General features: G+C 42.9%; 1 protein-coding gene across 3 annotated transcripts in view; it reads right to left on the bottom strand.

Moving 5' to 3' along the window:
• The window catches only part of LOC306958867 (gamma-aminobutyric acid receptor subunit rho-1), a gene marked incomplete at both ends in the record, with an annotated part of 32511 nt that extends 31757 nt beyond the window's left edge, over positions 1 to 754 (bottom strand). For all 3 annotated transcript variants that reach the window (XM_079550480.1, XM_079550481.1, XM_079550482.1), the window contains one exon: positions 633 to 754. In XM_079550480.1, coding sequence (XP_079406606.1) covers positions 633 to 754 — 122 coding nt within the window. The remainder of the gene's footprint in view (positions 1 to 632) is intronic.
• Between the last annotated feature and the right edge of the window lie 19138 nt (positions 755 to 19892).

Here is a 19892-nt window from a genome sequence, read left to right as displayed (position 1 = left end):
AAACAAACAAACAAATGCTTCCTCAACTCAAAACTTCCTAAAAGACTACAAGACAGTGGGAGAAACACATCATATGCATATCCTTTTTGAAATAGAGAGAGGGAAGAGTAAACTGAATATTTTCATTCATTTTGCATATCTTCACTCAACACTCTTTCAGTTTCCTTTGATAACTGACTATACTCTTGAGGTCTGCATTTTTTTTTCCTGAAAAGCTTTATTAACAAACAGCATGGGAAGAAGAAAATAAATTCTGATTCTTTTCAATTCACATCTCCAGTCAATTTAATCTTCAGTGAATACAACAATCCTCAAGCACCGAAGTTTCCTTTCCACTATTATATAAATACTCTACAACATTTTAATCCTGATAAATACAATCAAATGCTTCTTTTCTGCACCTTTCCAAACTTCGAGATATTTCAAAACCCCACTTTTGGGGAAGAAACAGTGATTTTCACTATAGAAAATGCATTAGGACTTAGTGATTGTCAAAAACTGCAGAAGAGGATATTTTGACCGATAGATCACAATCTGCAAATTCAAAACAATTGATAGGCACTGTATTTTGATTGTTAACATCGTATTTGTCCAAACAGTAGCTATTTGAATGTAAAAAAATTGAAACTCACCTGCCTTTTTTGTATACCTCGTGTATCTCTTTTCCTTGTCGGTGGACTCTGCATTCAGTGGATAAAACCCATCCCCAGAACAGCAGGAAGATGCTAAAATGCATTTTATGGACAGTCAACATGTTACCTGAAGGTTCTGTGTCCAGAAATAGTCCATACAAGAAGGAGAAAGCCAAAATGTAGATCCTGTTTCTCTTTTTAAGACATTATCGGTCTGATCGTTATTGGAAGGATGTTTACTCATACAAAAAATCATCCTGCAGTATTTAATCTGGACAGTGGGGAAAGCAATTTCCACTAAACCTATAAATCCTTCTACGTCAGATGGCAGGGATTTTCTAGCAGTGTTCATGTATTCTCAGAGAACAATTATTTTTTATCCAAACAAGCTATTTTACTAATTGGTTTAAATTGAACCCTTGTTAGTATCTATCATAAATGGCACAAGTGTATTTCTGTCTGGTTAACCAAAGTAGTGCAACCGATCAGACAGGTGTCATAAGTCATTTTTAATCACCGAACTTACCTGTATATTAGTAACATTTGTTACAGGCATTTCAATAGATTAAAAAGTGTTAATAAACATATTGGTTTGCAGCAAAAAGTCTTCATTTCCACTTGGATCTGCCGTATAGTGTTTTGATCCTCTGTGTTTTTCTGAATCAACTGAATCACTGAATTAACCATCAGTGGTGGTCTGACTGCACAGGTCAGTGCTGTCGAGGTGTGGGTCACATACCTCATGCTTGAGCAGAGTCTCTGGGAAGCATACCAGTGGGGACAGAGTGGGACAGTGGGACAAAAGGACAGTGTGAACACAGGGCTGTTTGGAAGAATTCTATCAAAGAAGAGCAGCAATATGCCAGAGCCGTGGAAGAGCTCAGAGGGCTGCTGTGCTGGGTCTCATGGGGCTAACAGAATTCCTCCTCTCGTTACTGAAAATATCATGGGCAGAAACACATGGTTGAGCCAGCCACATTGCTCACTTGTTTGGAGCTCCCTCTCTTGCTGTATTGTCCACAGTTTCATGTTTACTGTCCTTCTACTCCGCATCTTCCCACAAGGCTTCGCAATCACCTTGTCAGAATGTTCATGGCGATTGCTCCTACCACATGGTGAGGAAGAACAGCCTTATCCCATCCACCCCTTTGCTTACAAGGCACTTCCTCTGCCTGTTACCCATGAGTTTCTATTTTAGAGCAACTTGTCAAGTCACCCATCTCTCTTCAAGGAAGTCCTTTCCAAAAACTCTAGGGAGCAGACCTCTTAGACCTCTTGTCTAAGCTGCCATAGCTTTATTATCCCGAGTGAGCATGTACACTGGCATGGGATCCACAGAATCAACACATAGAAAACCTCTGGAATTTCATTCCATCAATGAAGATTCAGTTTAATGATTTGCTGGGCTAACAAAGTCACCCAGGCTTCAAGAGATGAGGAATCAGTCACCATTAGTTTGCTTAAAAGGTTAATTGCTGGTGCTGTTCAAATTCATACCCATCTTATCTTCAAAAATGATCTCTTTTCAGTTCCACTGATCCAAGTGTCCTTGTCAGTGGGGATAAAATGTACCTTAATGGCTGCTCTTTTCACCTAATGATATTAGATATGCTCTAATCAAATCACTTCTCAGTCTTTGCAATAAACTGTATAAAGTTCCTCTTATCTTTGGAATAAATTTTTGTAACTTCTTAATGCACTGGATCAGGTTGTCTAGCAAGGTTGTGGATGCCCCCAGCCTGGAGGCATTTAAGGCCTGGCTGGATGGGGCTGTGAGCAACCTGGTCTAGAGGGAAGTGTCCCTGCTTATAGCAGGGGGTTGGAACTACATGATCTTAAATGTCCCTTCCAACCCAAACCATTCTATGATTGGTGTGGGGGGCAGAATGGCGAGGCCAGACTGTTTTCAGTGGTGAGTGGAGACAGGACAAGGGGAAATGGCCAGAAACTGCAGCATAGGAAGTTCCGCACAAACATGCGCAAGAACTTCTTTACAGTGAGGGTGACGGAGCACTGGAACAGGCTGCCGAGGGAGGTGGTGGAGTCTCCTTCTCTGGAGATGTTCAAGACCTGCCTGGATGCCTACCTGTGCTACCTGGTGTAGGGAACCTGCTTTGGCAGGGGGGTTGGACTCGATGATCTCAGGAGGTCCCTTCCAACCCCTACAGTTCTGTGATTCTGTGATTCTGTGATTCTCTGATTCTATGATTTTATTAAAGTGCTATTCCCTTTCTAATACACAAGAAAGCTTTCTGGGAATAGTTTGCAATGAACAGTATTTTCAACAAATAAGTCTGTTTTTGCAGCTTCTAGACTAACCTTAAGATGACTGCAGTTTCTTCAAGTGAATTTATTATTTAAGTTTTCCAATTGATATGTTTGGGAAGTGAATTGTTTCCTAGGGATTCAAAGTGAAACGTTGTAAATGTGAGCCAATGTTTAATTTCCCTTCATTTGATAAGCTCACATTTATTCCAGTTCACCCATCAAGTGACTGTTCACAGATATAAAATTAACATACCTCCTTCATTCTAGATTCCCAAATAACAGTATATGTTCTAACCTTTTGCCTGCATCTGACAGTATTCACTGGAAAATCTCAAAGCAAATTTTAGAATGTCAGTTGAAAGTTGCAATACCTTTGCCTTTGATTACTACAGTACCAGTTCTACAGGCAGGGGAGAATGTGAAATGTTTACGACAAGTCCTCTGTAGACATTCAGTCTATAGCCTCATCCATGAGCAAATGAAGAAGTATTGAGATGAAGACTAGTGAGTGATGTTGAGCTTCATAATAGGAAAGATAATGTATTTCCTTTTAATGGCTTAAGGCATCTTTCCTGGAATGCTTGTGTGCTTGAAGTCAGATACCAGATTTATCTGGGTTAGAGTAGGAGCTGAATGCAAATGCTAATCTACAATGAAAAAAAAAAGTAAACCTCATGCAACTGAATGAAATGAAACTGTACAGGGAAGGTAAAAAAAAATGTAGAGCACTTGCTGAAGCAGAAATGAATACCTGAATTCTCAGTGTTGACTTTTATTCACTCCAGTCCTGGGTTGTCCTAAAGTCCAGCTCCATGTCTGCTGACATCAATGGGAGCTCATATGGCTATACACTGCTTCCTTTTCCCTGCACTCACACTTCTGCTAAAGGGTCTGAACATGGAGCCAGGCCAGAGGGACAACACAGCAGAAAATGTACCATTTCTATTCTTCTCACTGCCTCCAGGACAGTTCCCTGTACTGCCTTGTGAGTCCAGTCTTGGCCCAGGGGAAGGGCAGCCCGTGCATCCACCCCGTGCATAGAGGCATGGCCTCAGCTGGGATGCAGCCCCCAGCTCCTGCTGAGCTTGGAGGCTAGGTGGATACCATCTGGCTGACACTGCTGCCCCTGCTCAGGAGCTTTGTCTCTTTGACCTTCAGAGGAGTTCAGTGGGACTATGCACTTTGACTTAGTTACACATGTTTACCAGGCTGCTTAGGAATCGAATCCTGTATTTCTTGTCTTTTTCACTCACAAGTGATGATGAGAAACATCCAAGAAGTGAATATTTCATTCTACTTGATCCAACCACATTATTCTAGTTTGAGTCAAACAGTTTGTAAAACAAACACATTTTGAGGGGAAAAAAAAAGTACTTTTTTCCATTTGACCAAAGGAAAGTCAACTATTTGCTTGATTCTGTTTGCAACCAAACTATTCTCAAAACAATAGCAAAGACATTGACTCATGTATACTAAGATTCTGACCTTGCCAGGAGTAGAAATCTACTCTGAAGAGCAGCCATGCAAGCCACCAGCCATCACAGGAAAGCAGAAGTGCAGTGTACGTGCCTGACACAATGACAACTCTACACAAATCATGAACTTGACCTTCTCCAGTTAGTTATGTAAAGCTTAAAATGGCACACTAATATACAGTATACAGAGTGCAAAATATCCCTGGATCAGCCTGCAACAGCCACACATAAAATACTCCATAGCATTTACATTTTCTAACCTCTTCCTAATGGGTCTTTGCCTTCGTCCAAAAGCTTTTAATGCAAATATGGATGAATGTGTCAATGCATCTCTGCTGTGATTCATGTTTGTAGTAGCTGGAGGAGCACAAAGGCACCTGCACAATTGATGTGATGCTGTTTGACTTCTGAGAAGTTGTTTACCCTATGCAGCTCTGGTTCTTTCAGAAATGGCACTCTGTGTCTCCAGGGCACGCTGCTGGAGTAATGTTTAGCGGATTCAGTTATGGATGTTGTCAGAGACTAAAATTTAGGCTAACTATGAAGTCAGAGGCATTTTTGAAGCCATTACTTGTGCCCGCTTTAACAAGCGTACTCCTATTCTTCAGATTGCTTACCGAAGAAATGTACTGAAATATGTCAGCTGGATTCTTCATGTTTGTTAGATACAGGACCATCTGGAAGATTCACTGTTAAAGATCAGCGAATGACCCAGAGTTCAAGATGATGGAACATCTTGCCACTGTTGATAGAGGCCAAACATTTCACCATAAATAGCTTTGGCACTTTATTATCATGTTTGCCTTTATGCCCCTGCCTCTGTTCCCTCTTGCACCCTTTGCTAGGCTCACACATTCCTCATAGCTAACACTGGAATTTCTGCAGATAGTGAGGAGGATGCTGATGAACCACAAGAAATCATAAACATTAATGAATAATTGGATTTCAATGCAATACGAGTGGCAGAGAGCAGAGGAGTGCAAACGAACCCATGACCTCGAGCATTTTTATCACAGAACGAAAATCAGATAGAGGTAAGGCACTGTACATGTGCCTCTAAGCCTTTATAAATCCCTAAATGGATTGTGCACTGTATAAAAAGAAAGGGAAATGGGCCAAGCTTGCACTGGGCAGAAACCTGAAAGGCCACAGCAAACAATGTGCCGGAGTGAATTGCAGTGCTTTGAGTCTAATGTCTGTTGTCCCTCACTACTGGAATGAACAACGATGCTACAGCACCACAACGAGGCAACCCTTTATACCTCTCTACTTTCACTAGAACTCTTTGCTCAGGGATATTTTTGTCCACCCAACACTTCTTTTCTCCCTGCACAGCACGATACTTTGCCCAGGGAGACCCCTGAAGGTTCTCAAGCGTCTTTATGTGGTCCTACGCTCTGTCTGAGAGATTATGTGCATTGCGTGCTGAGCCGTGCCCTTTTGTTTCAGCCAGTCCTGCAATTTCCCAGAGCTGCGCTATCTGGATTAGCGGCTTTGTGAGCGCTCGGCAGTGGCACCGGGGCTTTCACATGGAGATTCTGCTGCTAGAACTGGGGAAAGAAGCTTTAAAAAGAGAAAGATACACTGAAGATAAAAATATGTTTTTTGAAAAAAGGTACTTTACCCTTAGTCGAAAGGCACTGAGTTGAATAATTGAAATACGCATTCTGTTGCTTAACAAACTGTTGAAAAACATCTGCTGCTAGCAGATATACTAGTAGGAGGCAGAGAGATGCTGTGGGTGTTGAGGATTCCCCTGGCATTCCCCATACATTCTCGTCCCCTGGATAGGAATTGATTTTGTCTAACTATTGTGGTCCCCAGTTCTCATTATCCAGCCCACATCATTCGTTTTTCTTTTGCAACAGATAGGAAGGATTTCTCAGGTTCCTCTGCTCTTTACAAAGCCCATCTGCATTACTCCCGTCAGAATTTTCACCAGTAATAAACTCAGTGCCCCTGAAGAAATAATTCGAAGTGCCTTTAAAAAGACAGAAACAAAATGGAAGACATAAGAAGGGTGAAGAGTCAGAAATCCTTATAATGTGTACATGGAGCCCTCACAGGGCCATCTCAAGGCTAATCCTAATGGAGGAGTGAATAACAGTAACAGAACCATCATCAGCAGTCCAGAGAAATGCTTAATAGGAGAACTGTTCTGCCAATATTCAGAGGGGATTAAATGAACAACCAGAGTAATTACAGCCCTCAGCATGACACTGATCCTAGGCAAAATACTAGAAAGGCTGATATGATACTCAATAAAGAGTTAGAGGGCAATTTAATTAACGTCAATTAGCATGGCTTAAAAGAAAATAGATCATTCCAAGCTAGTCCGTTTTTCAATTAATTTCAAATGTGTTTACTGGGGAAAATGAAGCTATGCAATGTGATTCTGTAAGGCATTTGATGTTGCACCATATGGCATTTTGATTAAAGAATAACAATAATATAATATCAATATTACATTATTCACAAAATAATGAAAACATTTAAGAACTGGATTACAAATGTGTATTGAATATGGCTGCAAGTGGAAAACCTTCATCAGGAGAAGAAAGTGTCTCCTCAAAGAGACTGGTTCTTTCTGCCGTTCTGTTCTTACCAATGAATACAATACAGACTGCTTTCTGATTAAGCCTACAGTAACAGAAAGCAGCTCAGAAAAACTGGAAGATCACAAACAAGGGGCACACAGAATTACACAAGAAAAGATCCAGTAAATAACGGTGTCTTTTGTTTACACCCTACTGCACAGACACTAAGCCAAAAGCCAAAAATGTATTTTTCCATTGTTTTATGCAGAACATAACTTGGTAAATTCTCTGCAAATGCTCCATCAAGAATACACTCATATGACCTGAAGATGGCTTCAGCAGGACATACTACCTGCACAGTCCTTCTCCTTGAGGGATTCCTTTTTGGTATTTTGAGGTAGTGCGTTCAGTTCTGCCTGTGCCCAGGAACCCTGACTTTGTAAACCAGCTCTCAGCTCCGTTTTTATCAAAGCCACGACCTTTCCATATAGAATTATAGAATCACTGGGGTTGGAAAACACCACTAGGATCATCTAGTCCAAACCATCAATCCATTACCACCATGTCCACTAACCCTGTCCCTCATATTCCTGGCTACTTCAGTACGCCTTCTTTTTCCTCAGATCTTTGCAAGTCTTTTCCCCAGTTACTGTGAAGTTTCTGTCTAAACATTCAGTCTCAAGAGGACTTGCCTTGAGATCCCCATCTTCTTGGAATTACTTCCATGGGTGGCCATCTGACAGACCCATCAACCAGCCAGTTCTGAGATATTTCATGGTTTTGCACTAACGTTAGAATACGACCCAGATCTGGGCAGCTCTAATTGTAATATTACTTGAATTTCTCCGCTGAAATGACATTAGCCTGTTGCTTACATTTACTGAAGCTCTGTGAATTATACAATCATTTGGAAAATTACCACTTGGCTCCTTCTTCTCTGCAGTCCATCTTCATCACCGTAACACTGATGCCCCAACAAAACAAACAAAAAAACCCAACAAACCAAGCAACAAAACTACTTAAGTACACAGAAAAAAACCTGATATCATCAACTGCACAGAAACACACCAGCCCTGCACAAATAGGAAGGTAACGGCAAACTGGGACCACAAATCTATAACATGCCATTATGATGCCTATGGACACATTCTAAAAGCTGACAGATGGGTTATAAAAGATGACTATCAAATTGCACAGACAGATAGACACATCTGACATAGCTTCACTGCCACAGCTGGTGATGGTTACGGTGATGTGGGTTATGGTGATGCCTCCTGCTCTCACTCTACTTGCAGTTTCTTCTGGTCTTCAGAAAAACAAAACAGGAATGTCCCAATAGGCATTCCCCACCCCGTCTCCCTTTAGCCCATTGCCAGGAAGTGTAGTTCCATTGCAGTGCCACTGCTTTGTTCTCTAGATTTATGTAGGAAAACTGGATTTATTTTAGACCATTTTCACAACCAATTGATTTCCTGTCAAAAATTTTTATGCCAGCTATAACTTAACCTCTGCTCCTATGGCTCTTTGCAGATAACATATGGCATAACATGGGAAGATAGAAGACTGTAATTAGGAAAACATTAGTCTGCTTGGAATAATTAATTGAAATAAAATGTTATTAAGCGGTCTGGTTCTGTGTCAAGAGACTGCAAGTGTGAAAGAGTCAGCAGAAATTATGTAGCACAGAAATCACTGTCACTGGCAACTGAGCCAGTTTGGTGTACCTGTAGAGCTTCCTGAGTGCCAGAGAGTCCTACTTGTCCCTCTGCAGGAACAGGGGCTCTTCAGGTGTAACCACAGACCACTCTTGGAAGAATCTTATGGGGCAGAAAGACAGAAAAGGCACCCAGAGGAGCCAGTTTGTTGTTTTGCCTGTGTGACCCAAGAAACAAACTTCCTTTGAAGTATAAAACTGGTGACCAACTTAATTCTGGGCACATGCAAGAAAAAATGCCAAGCAGACACCTAAAATTTTCACAGAAGGATCTGAATGGGAGACATCAGCACCCAGTGCCCTGCCTCCTTCTGTTGCTGATCCCTGCTGCACCAAAGACAAAACACTAGGCCACCTGCCCTTTCTCTCACCCAATCACACCATCTACATTTTTTCATTAGTGGAGTCTGGTATCTGGTTTCTTCCCCTTCCTAGACATAGTTTGGGAGCTATACATTTCATGGGCACAACCACAGCCTGGAGTTGATGTATTTACCGCCTGTCATGATTTTACTTCCCCTCTTTGGTCTGCAAAGATATCAGAGTATTTATACAAGTATGAACTGAGCTTTAAGAGAAAATCTTGATATTTGCATTTTCTCTCTAATCAGTACACAGCAAGGAACAGGCTTGACTTCCTCTATGATCTACTAACAAATTCCTGAGGGTACTTTCTACTTTTACTTCTGGGAGATCTAATTCAGACAAGGTTTCTCAGGGCCCTGTACATTTGAATTTTGGATTCCTCCAAGTGACAATTCTGCAGCTTTCATGAGCAGCTGTATCTTGCAGCTATCATTACTGGGGGAAGCAACATTCCTGCACTGAGCAGGAAGCAGTGATTCAGCAGGGGACAGCCAGCTCAGCAAGGGCAGGAAGGACTTGACCTGCAAAGAGCAGAAGCTGCCCAGGAAAAATAGAGCACCAGATGTTGAAAAAGAAGGGGCTATAATGTCAGGATTGTAATGTGGTAGATGAGCTGTATTACAAGAAAAGCTAGTGTTTGGTTTTTGTTTTTTTCCACTTACCCACGTGGTTTCACCATTGTTTCTTATTGTCCCTTCCAAACCAGGTCAATGCCAGTTATATGAATTCACGCACATCCCCCATGCACTACAGAGGTCACATGCTGAGGACATTGCAAAGAGTCACTGATGTGTGTGAGAGCAGTGCCAGGGAACTGGGGCACAGAAATTCTGCCAGAAAGGTCGTAGTGACCATTGAGGGGAAACAAGATGAAGAGGTGATCTCACTCACATTCCTCAGTTTTCAGACAAAACGAACTGGATGCATGCATCCCCATGAGCACAGGTACACCCATAAAAGAAGAAAGCCTCAGCTAACACACTAACACAATAAATGCAGGGTTTGTGTGTTCTCATATCATCGCTTCTTGATACACATCTGTACTCTTCCTACATTTGTCCTCTCTTTACCCTCTCTGATCATTCACTCTATTTCTTCTTGTGCTTTCAACCTGGAACACTGCCTTGGTACTTCTTTGCTTTGCCAGCTCCCTGCAGTTCTGGGGGTGAGTCTGTGAGTGAGCAGGCAGCAGTGCAGGCAGGACAGTGGGCAGCGGTGCAGGCAGGCTCCCACCTGCTGGAGACAAGCAGCTCTGCAACCACTTCTCCCGGCTGTCCAGCAATGCTGTTCCCATTTTGCAAAGAGCTGGTGAGCACCTCCAGGCCCCAACACCCAGTCTAAGACATGATGGATGTTTGGGTGTATCAAGAGAAGCTACCCCAGCATGAAAAAGAGATTGCAACTAGATGAGTGTTTGTACCTGGAAGGAAACAACAAACCAAGCAGCTTCCAGGGATAGAAAAACTGACGAAGAGATATCAAAAACAAAAGAAATAGTGCCAACTCTTTTTCCTCTATCCCTCTCCTGAAGGCATCACAACAATTAGGGAAAGCTGCTCAGCAATAGGGGTCTTGCATATGGCTTTGGTTCAAACAGGAGTTTCACTGAACCGTCAGACTCTGGAAAACAAGCTTGATTTCTTAGGTCAAGAGGGGAATTTGTTATCAGAGACTTGATACTAATGGCATTTGAATGCTTTATTTTTAAGGCAAAAGGTGTTGTGTTTTTTTCAGAGAGCAACCCAGAGTGGACCTAATAGAAAGGGAGACATTGTTTTGGGATGCTCTGGGTGAGGAGCCAAAATGTGGACTGTGCTCCGGAAGATCTGCTGATGTGAGCCCGGAAATTCTCCAGAAGCAGCAGAAATATCTCCAAGCAGGTCAGCCCTTGGTATGTAGGAATATGATGGCTGAGTTTTGTGCTGAATATATAACGAATAACGTCTGGAAAACAAAGCATCATTATCAAAAGAATGATATCAAAAGAGTATTCTAAGCTCTAGCTTCATCTTTGATTTTAACAAGAGAAAGATATTTAATACCTCAAACAGGAAAATGAAGTGTTCAGCTTCTCTGTGGCCTCAGCAATTAGTTAAAGCATTAATCACCTGATGCACCTCTTCGGAAACTTCTCCCTGTGAAACTTCTTCCTGCCAGCCCTTCCTGCTGCTTGACACTCCTGTTTGTGCAGGGCTGGCTTTGTTCTATGCTTCCTTCAGGTTTATCTGCTCCCTGCAGCCCTGGCATCACTGCAGGAAGGCAAGGAGAAAGGAAAAGAAGAAAGTAAACTCAAACATCTCAGACACCCCATCCCTTTCTGTCTCTTCCCATTTCACCTGCTGATTACTCTCATCTGTCCTCACCTATTTACATGGCATGTCTTGGGTGCGGAGGGTCATACTGTAGGAACATTTATTTTGTTTATGTCAAGATACTGTGAAATACTAAATGCTGAAATAAAATTGAACAATTCTCTCTTTTAACTACAGTTGTGAATTTAATTCTGGTTATTTCCTGTGAGATTATCAGTAAATCAGTAGGAAGCTGTCTGACGATAAGTAAGATGAAATGGCAGTAGAAGCCAGCACTCATATGCATAGCTCTCTTCCCAGTGTGTGAATCATATCTGTTGCATTAGCATTCTTGTGTTACAGGATAACCACAACAACGTTTCTCTGTGACTAGACTTATTACTGACATCAATGATGTTTCAGTGGATCTGGCATTCATGTTGATTTTGCTTTTCATCTCCCAGCTTTGAGCAACATATCAACCCCTCACTCCTGGCTGCAGAGCCCCACTGGTGCCACTTCCTGCTCCCACATGCTTCTTCTACACATGGGGCTGTGACCAGGGAACCTCCTGCCTCCATGCCTCCTCCACACTCAGCATCAGTACCCTGTGGTGAAGAGCACTGCGCTCTTGAGGACACAAGTGCAGCTCTCCCGGAATTAGGATCTAATTGATGTTGGCTGACCTGCAACCTCTCTCTCCATACATACATTTTGTCTATGCTTTCTGCTGTGGAACAAAGCCGGATTTGGAGGTCCGCTGTGGGTGGATGATTGCAACCTCTGGTCCACAGCCAGAAGCGTTACATTACATAAAGAGGTTTTCTCTTCATTAGGGATTAATCTGTGCTAACCAACTGTCAGCTGTTGGTAACGAGGGGTTATTAACATGCTGCCTGCCCCAGGCTAGGAGTGTTCATCTGACTTATGACATTAGATGCAGTATGAAAATACTTATCCATTATTACTTATCCATATTCCAGTTGCAGGAGCCCAGCTCTTGGGCTGCCTACACCAGCAGCACTGCAGAGGAGTGAGGGCAGGGCTCTGTGACCTGACTGTTGTTGCTTGGTTGGGAGGGACTGTGCTTGTCCTCCTCAGCAGGCACTGAAATCCAGTGCCAAAGTTGCACAGCTCCTCTTTCTTTGCATATTGTTCCCTGAGCAATGTCCCTACCTATGCTGGGAAATGCTACCTGTGGGCCGAGAGGAACATGACAGCAGAGACACCTGTACCAGCTACCATGAGCTTTGGACACAGAGCATGCAGGCGGGCCATCACTCAGCAGAAAAGCAGGTGGAGCTAAGGCATGCAAGAAACATATCTAAGAAACGTTTATATGCTGTGCTAAGTATGTGATTTTGTAGGGAAATACTGTTGGTAGATGGACAATTGGACTGGATGACTTTTGAAGTTTTTTCCAATCTTGGTGATTCTATGATTCTATGAAGCTTTGTTAAGCCAGTCTAAGAAAGGTCTTCAGTTGGATATCCATCCATTGAGATCCTGTCCTGCTGCTGCTCCTGCAGGAGGGAACAGTGCAGGCTGGCAGGGCTGCAACAACAGGTTTTTGTTGGGATTTCCTTAATGCAAGCTGGGGAATCTTCAGTGTGCTGTGCCAGAGCTCTGGTGCCCAACAGCTCTTGGCTCCAAGCTCTCCTGAAGCACCCAAGGACTGATCTCAGTGACCGCCCAGCCCCATCTTCCCACATCTTGAAAATCCCTGCAGCCTCTTTCCCCTTCCTTCTTCACCTGGCTGCCACTGACCTGTCTCTGTTCAGTGCCTACTCACCTTAAAAGGGGCAGAAACTGACAGGAGACACCAGCAGATAGCTGGAGGGGGTTGGCAGCCAAGTAGCATGAAGTTCTCCCCTCTGAGTTTGCTATCTGTGGTATGAAATGAAAACAGAGAGTATCAAGGCAATGCTTTGCTATGCCTGAGACATAGCAAAGTGTTCACAGTGTTCAGGCATGTCCACACTGAGGATGAAGATGGGAGCTGGCACCAAAGGCAGTTCAGCCACTACAGTGCTGAATAACCAGTGTATGCAAGCCTGAATTTGTCCTCCAAAACATCAATAGACGGCAAGTAAATCTGTGCAGAATGTTTTTTATATTTGTATCAAGTTGTTTCACCTCCTGCCAATTAACCTGGTTAAGTTAATTGGCTGATTGGATTGACATGGTAAGGAAAAGGCCCTGCGGATGGGGTTTGTGCTGCAAAACAGCCTTAGTGATCTCTCCCTTTGGCAGAGCACTGGAGCCGTTAGTCACATATTTTCATGCCATTTGTCACCAGCTGTGACGTGGGAAGAATATTGACATGCTGCAATTTTTACATCAGCTCTGAGAGGACTAAGGGAGAGAAAGCACAAATGTTACAGCCATGATTAAAGAAAAAATAGAGAAGTAAGGAACAGCTAATGGCTTGGCAAAACCCTGCCTTTGGCATGGTCACAGGAATACTTTTGTTTGGGAGGGGGAGAGGTGTTTCCATGTCTTGCCTCTTTCTCTTCCCCTTTTTTCTTTGTTTTTTATGGAAGCTATGTCCTAAGCTCGGCCTGAGGATGCTGAGGACAGATGGTGAGAACCCTCCTGTGGGAGGGCTGAGTTTGGGGAAGAGAGTCCAGGGGCAACATTACCCCTGGGCTACATCGCCTCAATGCCAGGCCTTACTGCATCGCTGAGGTAACAAATGACATGCACTGAGCTCATGCTCAAGCCCAGCTCTGTACAAATGCCAGAGAGGGCTCTGGGCAGCTCACTAAAGTGCAATTTTTATCTAACAGCTCCACTCAAAATTGAGTTACACGGTTTTCACTTCTTTGATCATGTAGGGCACAGAGTGCCTAAGAGCCTGAGGCAGGCCAGTTGGCCGCATGTCATCAGCAAGTCCTCCCATTTCAATCCTGTTCTTGCTTTCTGTGCTATATAGCAGCTGCTCTTCAAACTGGCCAACCCTATGAAGCCTGAGCTTTCACAGGTAGGTATGGCAGGTCTGATATGACAGGGATCTGGCAGCAAAGTCCTGCAAACAGCCATCACACCGAGGCACTGAGCTCCTCCATGGACAGAATGGAAAGGACAATCCCTGTCCCCTGGGAAAAAGAAGCCTTTCTTTCCACACACCGACTTTGGGGCAGAGCACAGCCACCTGGCAGCACTGACCCCACAGAGAAAGGGTGCCCACAGGGGCACAGTGTGTGGGACCACGAGTTGAGGAAATGTCCTTGTTATCTACCTTCTCCAAGGTAGTGGTTTGCATCCATATCATGGTCACAGCTGGGGGGACTCTCCAAGCTGGTTATGGTCTCCAGATCTGACCCAATCAGACCTTCTCATGCAGTCTCACAAAGTCTGCTTGAGCACTGCACTGAGCATCTAGCAACCCAACAAGGTGTGTTAGCCAAGACCCCACTGCCTCCTGCAATTACATGGCCTTTCACTTGTCTGGCTCTTTGAAGAGTGTTGTGTCTCCCCACCTAGTTGTTGAATAATTCCACCTTTCCCATTTTCTGTCCTGAAACAGTAGCTGGCAAAATAGAGGTACTTCTACTTGGAAGCCATTGCTTTTACAGTCAGCGTGAGGCACTAAAGATCTCACAACTTTACCTACAAAATGTGGTCATTACGCACCTTAATAGTAAAGATTTAAAATGTTATGATTGAAATGAATTTATATCATAGCAAAAATCCAAGTAAAATGGAAAGATCCAGGAGGCTAGATACTTTCACAACCCCAGCATTCTGTTGCTTTTCCCAAAATATATTCATTCAAGTAATTCAAACTGTCATTACCATTAACTTGTCCTTTCATTTTCTTTTCTGAATTCCCTCTAAGCTAAACACACAATTTTTGTCTATAAATCTGTGTGACAAGTAGAGAAGATTATTCTTTTCCCTTCATCATTTATATGTATTTTCCACGGGTTGGGTTCCCAGGCATGTTTCCTAAGCTGATTTCTAAGTTTGTGAGGGCACATATCAACACTCACAGCACCCTAAAAGACTTGTGGGAGAAACTCCGTTTGATCAACTAGCCAAAATGAGCCTTATGTGTTTTCTCAGAGGCATGAATCAGCCTTCTTATCATTTTCTAAAGACTTTCTATTTGCTCTGGGGAGCAGACAACACAAGGTTGTCCTGGTTAGGAAGTCTCTAATGAAAACAGGGATGGGGGATGCCCTTCAAGACACCCCAATATTATGTGGCTGCCCCATGAACAGCTGGCTAAGGATCAGGTAACAACATGCAGCCAGAACTGTAACCCAAGCCTTCTGTCAAAACATCAACATCACTGTATGCCACCACTCTGTACCACTGCCTCAAGGCTTGGGGGAATCCCATCTCTTCAGAGCTGGGCCGTGGGGCTGCCAGCTTGTAGCACAAATGCTAAGTTATAGCCTGAACCAGTGATTGAGCACCTGGTGGGAAGGCAGGGCCATGCATCTGAGTGACCACAAGGGGTGGAGCCAGGATTGACCCCCTCCCAGACCTCATTTAAGGGTTGGCAGTGGAGGTGAGCATATCTTGACGGAGATCCCTGCCTACCTGGGGTTTTCCAAAGGTAAGCAGCTTTTTTCCTTTGTTTCTGTATCCATCATTGCTGCACTTGGGCTTATCCTCATTTGCTGCAGCTTGGGACTCTGCTACCCTGCTGTCATTGCTGTGCTTCCCATCACATTATAGTGTTATACAGCTGAGCACAGGATGTGTGAGAATAGTAAGATCATCACATCAGTCTGGAAATAAGTCTATGGCTGGACCTTGCTATGTCCTACGCCCACCAGCAATCACAGTGTGACATGCTAAGGCTGGCTTTCAGCAGAGCTAGCTGCTCACTAGCTGTGATCCTCAGCAAATGCACAATGGCAGGTGAAGTATTCTTTCACTGGCATGATGAAAACTAGCAACAAAAGCTAGTGGCACAAGGCACAATTCATCTGGAGAACAAAGCTATGTCTGAGCCTGAGCACCTCTTGCAAACCAAGAGCCAGAAGCCTTTCCTGCCGAGGGTCTTGTGAAGTTCTAGGAGGCAGGGCTATGTGGGATGTCAGCCTGGGGCCTTGTTCATTTCCAGAGCAGAGCCTTAGCTAAAGGAGCCAGCAGAAGGACTTGTCCCATATAGCACAGGACAGCTTCTAGCACAAAATAGAGTACCGCTTGGTGATGCGTGATAGCCAGGCATCAGCTGCCTTGGGAGAGCTGGGTCTTCTCCTCCTCTCTTGTAGGTGCCCTGCACAGCTGCAAAAAATGGACACAAAGAGCAGCACTTGCTCATGGCTGGTGTTTCTCCCCACTGTTCTCACTTTATCTGAAATGGTAATTCCTCTAACTGGGAGAGTAATGACCCTGGTGCATTATTTCAAATGTCATTTTTGTGAAGGAATTAATCAGCTTAGTGAAAGGCTGGATTACACTTTAATTTTAATAGTGCTAAGTCTTCTAAGTCTTGCTGTTTTTTTAAATGCATTTTTCAGTTCTTTAAACTTCAGAAGGGTAGCATCCCAGTTGGACTGTGCCTTACTCTAATCTTTTGGCTGGGGAAACTTAACAGACGAGCCATTATTCAGTGGTTCTGGTATCAGTCTAGTCTGTATGTGTTGCTTTTCAGTTGCATTGTCTGCATGAGGGATAACAGCGAAGATTGGGCAGCTGGGGCCTATGGGCAGGTTTATTTTCCATTAGTACATACAGAGAGAATCTTTTCAAAGCACAAAGGAGGAATTACATGACAAGATTTCATTCATAGTCAAATGGAGACTGAGAAATCTACCTGCTATTCAGGCTTTTGAAAACGTGCCCTGAAATTTTAATTATTAAAACTTCTTGAGTTGTGAGCTGTAGTTATCACAAAAGATCTCTGTAGCTTATAGCAGTAATTAATGGCTTTGGTTTTCCAAGGAGCTTTATGTACTTAACAACTTGCATGCTTCTACTGAGTTTCTTCCACCTTTTGAGACACTTTTTATTTAAAATCAGTTACAAGTAAGATGTTTATTCAAATATTTTACCACTGGTCCTTAACTTGCATGTAGCAAATGTTTGGAAATAGAGTTTAAATCATACTTTAAAATTCACACCACAAAGTGGGCTCGTTTCCACCCTTTCCAGTTGCTATTTAATTACCAGGTTTGATTACAGTTATCAGCACAGTAGTTTGTACCCATTGCACAGCCAGATTAGCACCAGCCATCTTGAAATCTTTTCAACGCATTCTTTTTTCTAAAGAAAACATGAGAGCACAAAGAAATTATGGAATAATTGGCCAGTGCTGGGTTTTTTTTTTTCTTTTTTCTTTTTTTTTTTCTGACAATAAGAGCCTTTCTCCAGATCAACATATTCAGTAAGTTTTTCTCAGGCATGGTGTAATTTACATTCAATATATTGCAATTTCACATATGTACGCTATCTGACATTGGTACACATTCCAGTGTTTTCTTTTATTTGCTACCTGTATGTACACTACATATATTTGTGTGTGTGTGTGTATGTTGTGGGTGGTTTTGCTTTTTTAAATACACGATTTGGTAACACAGAAGTAAGAATACAATGCAAGCAGACATAGGAGTAGGACTGACGTTCTGTCTCCTCCCAGTTGGATTGGGCTATGTGGAGATGGTTTACTCATTAGTAGGCTTTATTTCCCCAAATCCCTTATGCACTTCTGAAAAACCTGTCCTTTAGTAGGTTAATTGTCCAGATGTTCAGTGCTTTACAGAACTGGACTGCATCCATCACGCAGTTGTCAGAGCCCAGCTTCTTCAGGCACTATTTTCCGAAACATTGGTTGGATCTTGTGGCTGCAAGTCAGTGCTCATGAAGTCTCTTGTAACTCAGGAGAAATGAGAGTTGAAACTACTTCTCAGTATCATACTTTAATATTTACTCTAGCTTCATGTCTAGCCAGGCTCCTCTTAATAATCAGAAAAACAAAATTCATAACCTGGCAGAGGTGGATGTCTTGGTTTTATTCACGTCTATATTTTTCATCTATTGTTTAACGAGTTGTAGTTGTAAGTGGTGCTCAAGATAGAGATTTTGTTTTTATTTAGTGACAATATACCCTCTTTGATGATGTTACATGCTCTAGAAACAGATGTGAATGTTCCAGTACATACTACTCTATCAGTCATATACACCAGCATAAACAATAACAGTAAGGTAGTCCTGTTCAAAAATCATAACTTCTCTGTACATGCCCTCCTTAAGTCAGTTAAACCCCTCATCACCTCCTGAGGTAGGTAGATGTCATTGCTCCCCATTTTCGTGATGGAGAAGCAGAGGCACTAGGAGGCTGAATCCATGTGCATGGGTTGTGTAGGAAGATAGCAGCACCAGCAGTGCAGCCCTACTGGCTCCTGCAGCATTCATCCCACAGCAAAGGTTTCTGTCAGCTCCACTTGATCGCCTCAGCACTGTGCTGTTCACTGTCTCATGCTCAAAGCTGCTAATACTGAAGAGGTCCATCCTGTTTCATTCAGGCTTTAATTTCTCAAAAGTTGAGAGGGCTCTTTCTTTAGAGATTTTTATCTCTTCAACGTAGTTATCTTCACCTGTTAATGCAAAAATTATCCAGGTTTCAGCTTCAAGGCTGATGAGTGGTAAATGCATGAATCCGATGGCTCAGGATTGAAATGTCAGACTGGGATGCAGGATGAGCCTTCCTCTCAGATGCTGCCTTCCCATAGCTCCCCTTCTCTCCAGTTATTTCTGGGCTGTACTTTCCTGCTTCTACATCCGCACAGAACTCCACTAAATCCAGTTATTACTGTGGCTGATGAAAAGGAAAATGTAGTTCCTCATTTCAGTTTCCCTGATCGCTCCTGTTTCCAATAACTGTGACCATTGGTGTGACTTAGGCAGCAATATCTGAGGCACAAAGAAAATTCTGGGTGTTGCTGATAGTCTGGAGGTTGCAATTCCCAGTCCACTTCTATGTCCCTTGAGATTTCAAATGCAAGATTTACTGCTGTGTTAAAACAAACAAACAAAAATCACACCAGTAAATAGTTACAGTTTTACTAGTGTTTTTTTGTTTTTTTTTTTTTCCTACGTTAATGTGATTTAGTTGAATTTTCATGTCTCAACCCCAGTTACATGCATAATTGAATCTTATCACTGAATCAGTGTTAAGCTTCAGTCCTGGGTCTTTATGCTTCAGTCTCTGTCCTTTCTGCTGCATTTCAGCTTAACAGCAAACACTTTGATGGGCATACTCTCCTCCACAGCCAGAAAGCCATGATGTTTTTCAGAAACAAAAGGTGTGCAAACCTGGCCAACACTGTCTAGTTGCTATCATGTAGAAAGACTTGGGTTTTATTCTCAGCATTTTCAGCTGACATAACAGGGCGAAAAATGAAAAGCACCAAGGCTTGTTACAATGCTCTCCAGCTGTTTCAAAGGGCTTACAATGACCTTGGAGCCAGAGGCCAGAGAGGGTTTCATTGAATCCCACAGTATTATTCTTGGCTGCTTCAATTTCTGGCATGCCTATATTTCTGCAGAAGGATATTCTGGCAGGCATCTCTCCCCCTCAAAAATCTGAAAACTCTAAACAAAAGCGCAATGTGTTGGTTTCGAGAAGCACGTTGGAATACACAGTTTCT

This window comes from Tetrao urogallus, assembly GCF_951394365.1.
Source record: "Tetrao urogallus genome assembly, chromosome: 2".
NCBI lineage: Eukaryota > Metazoa > Chordata > Aves > Galliformes > Phasianidae > Tetrao > Tetrao urogallus.
This window is presented reverse-complemented; position numbering and strand designations above follow the sequence as displayed.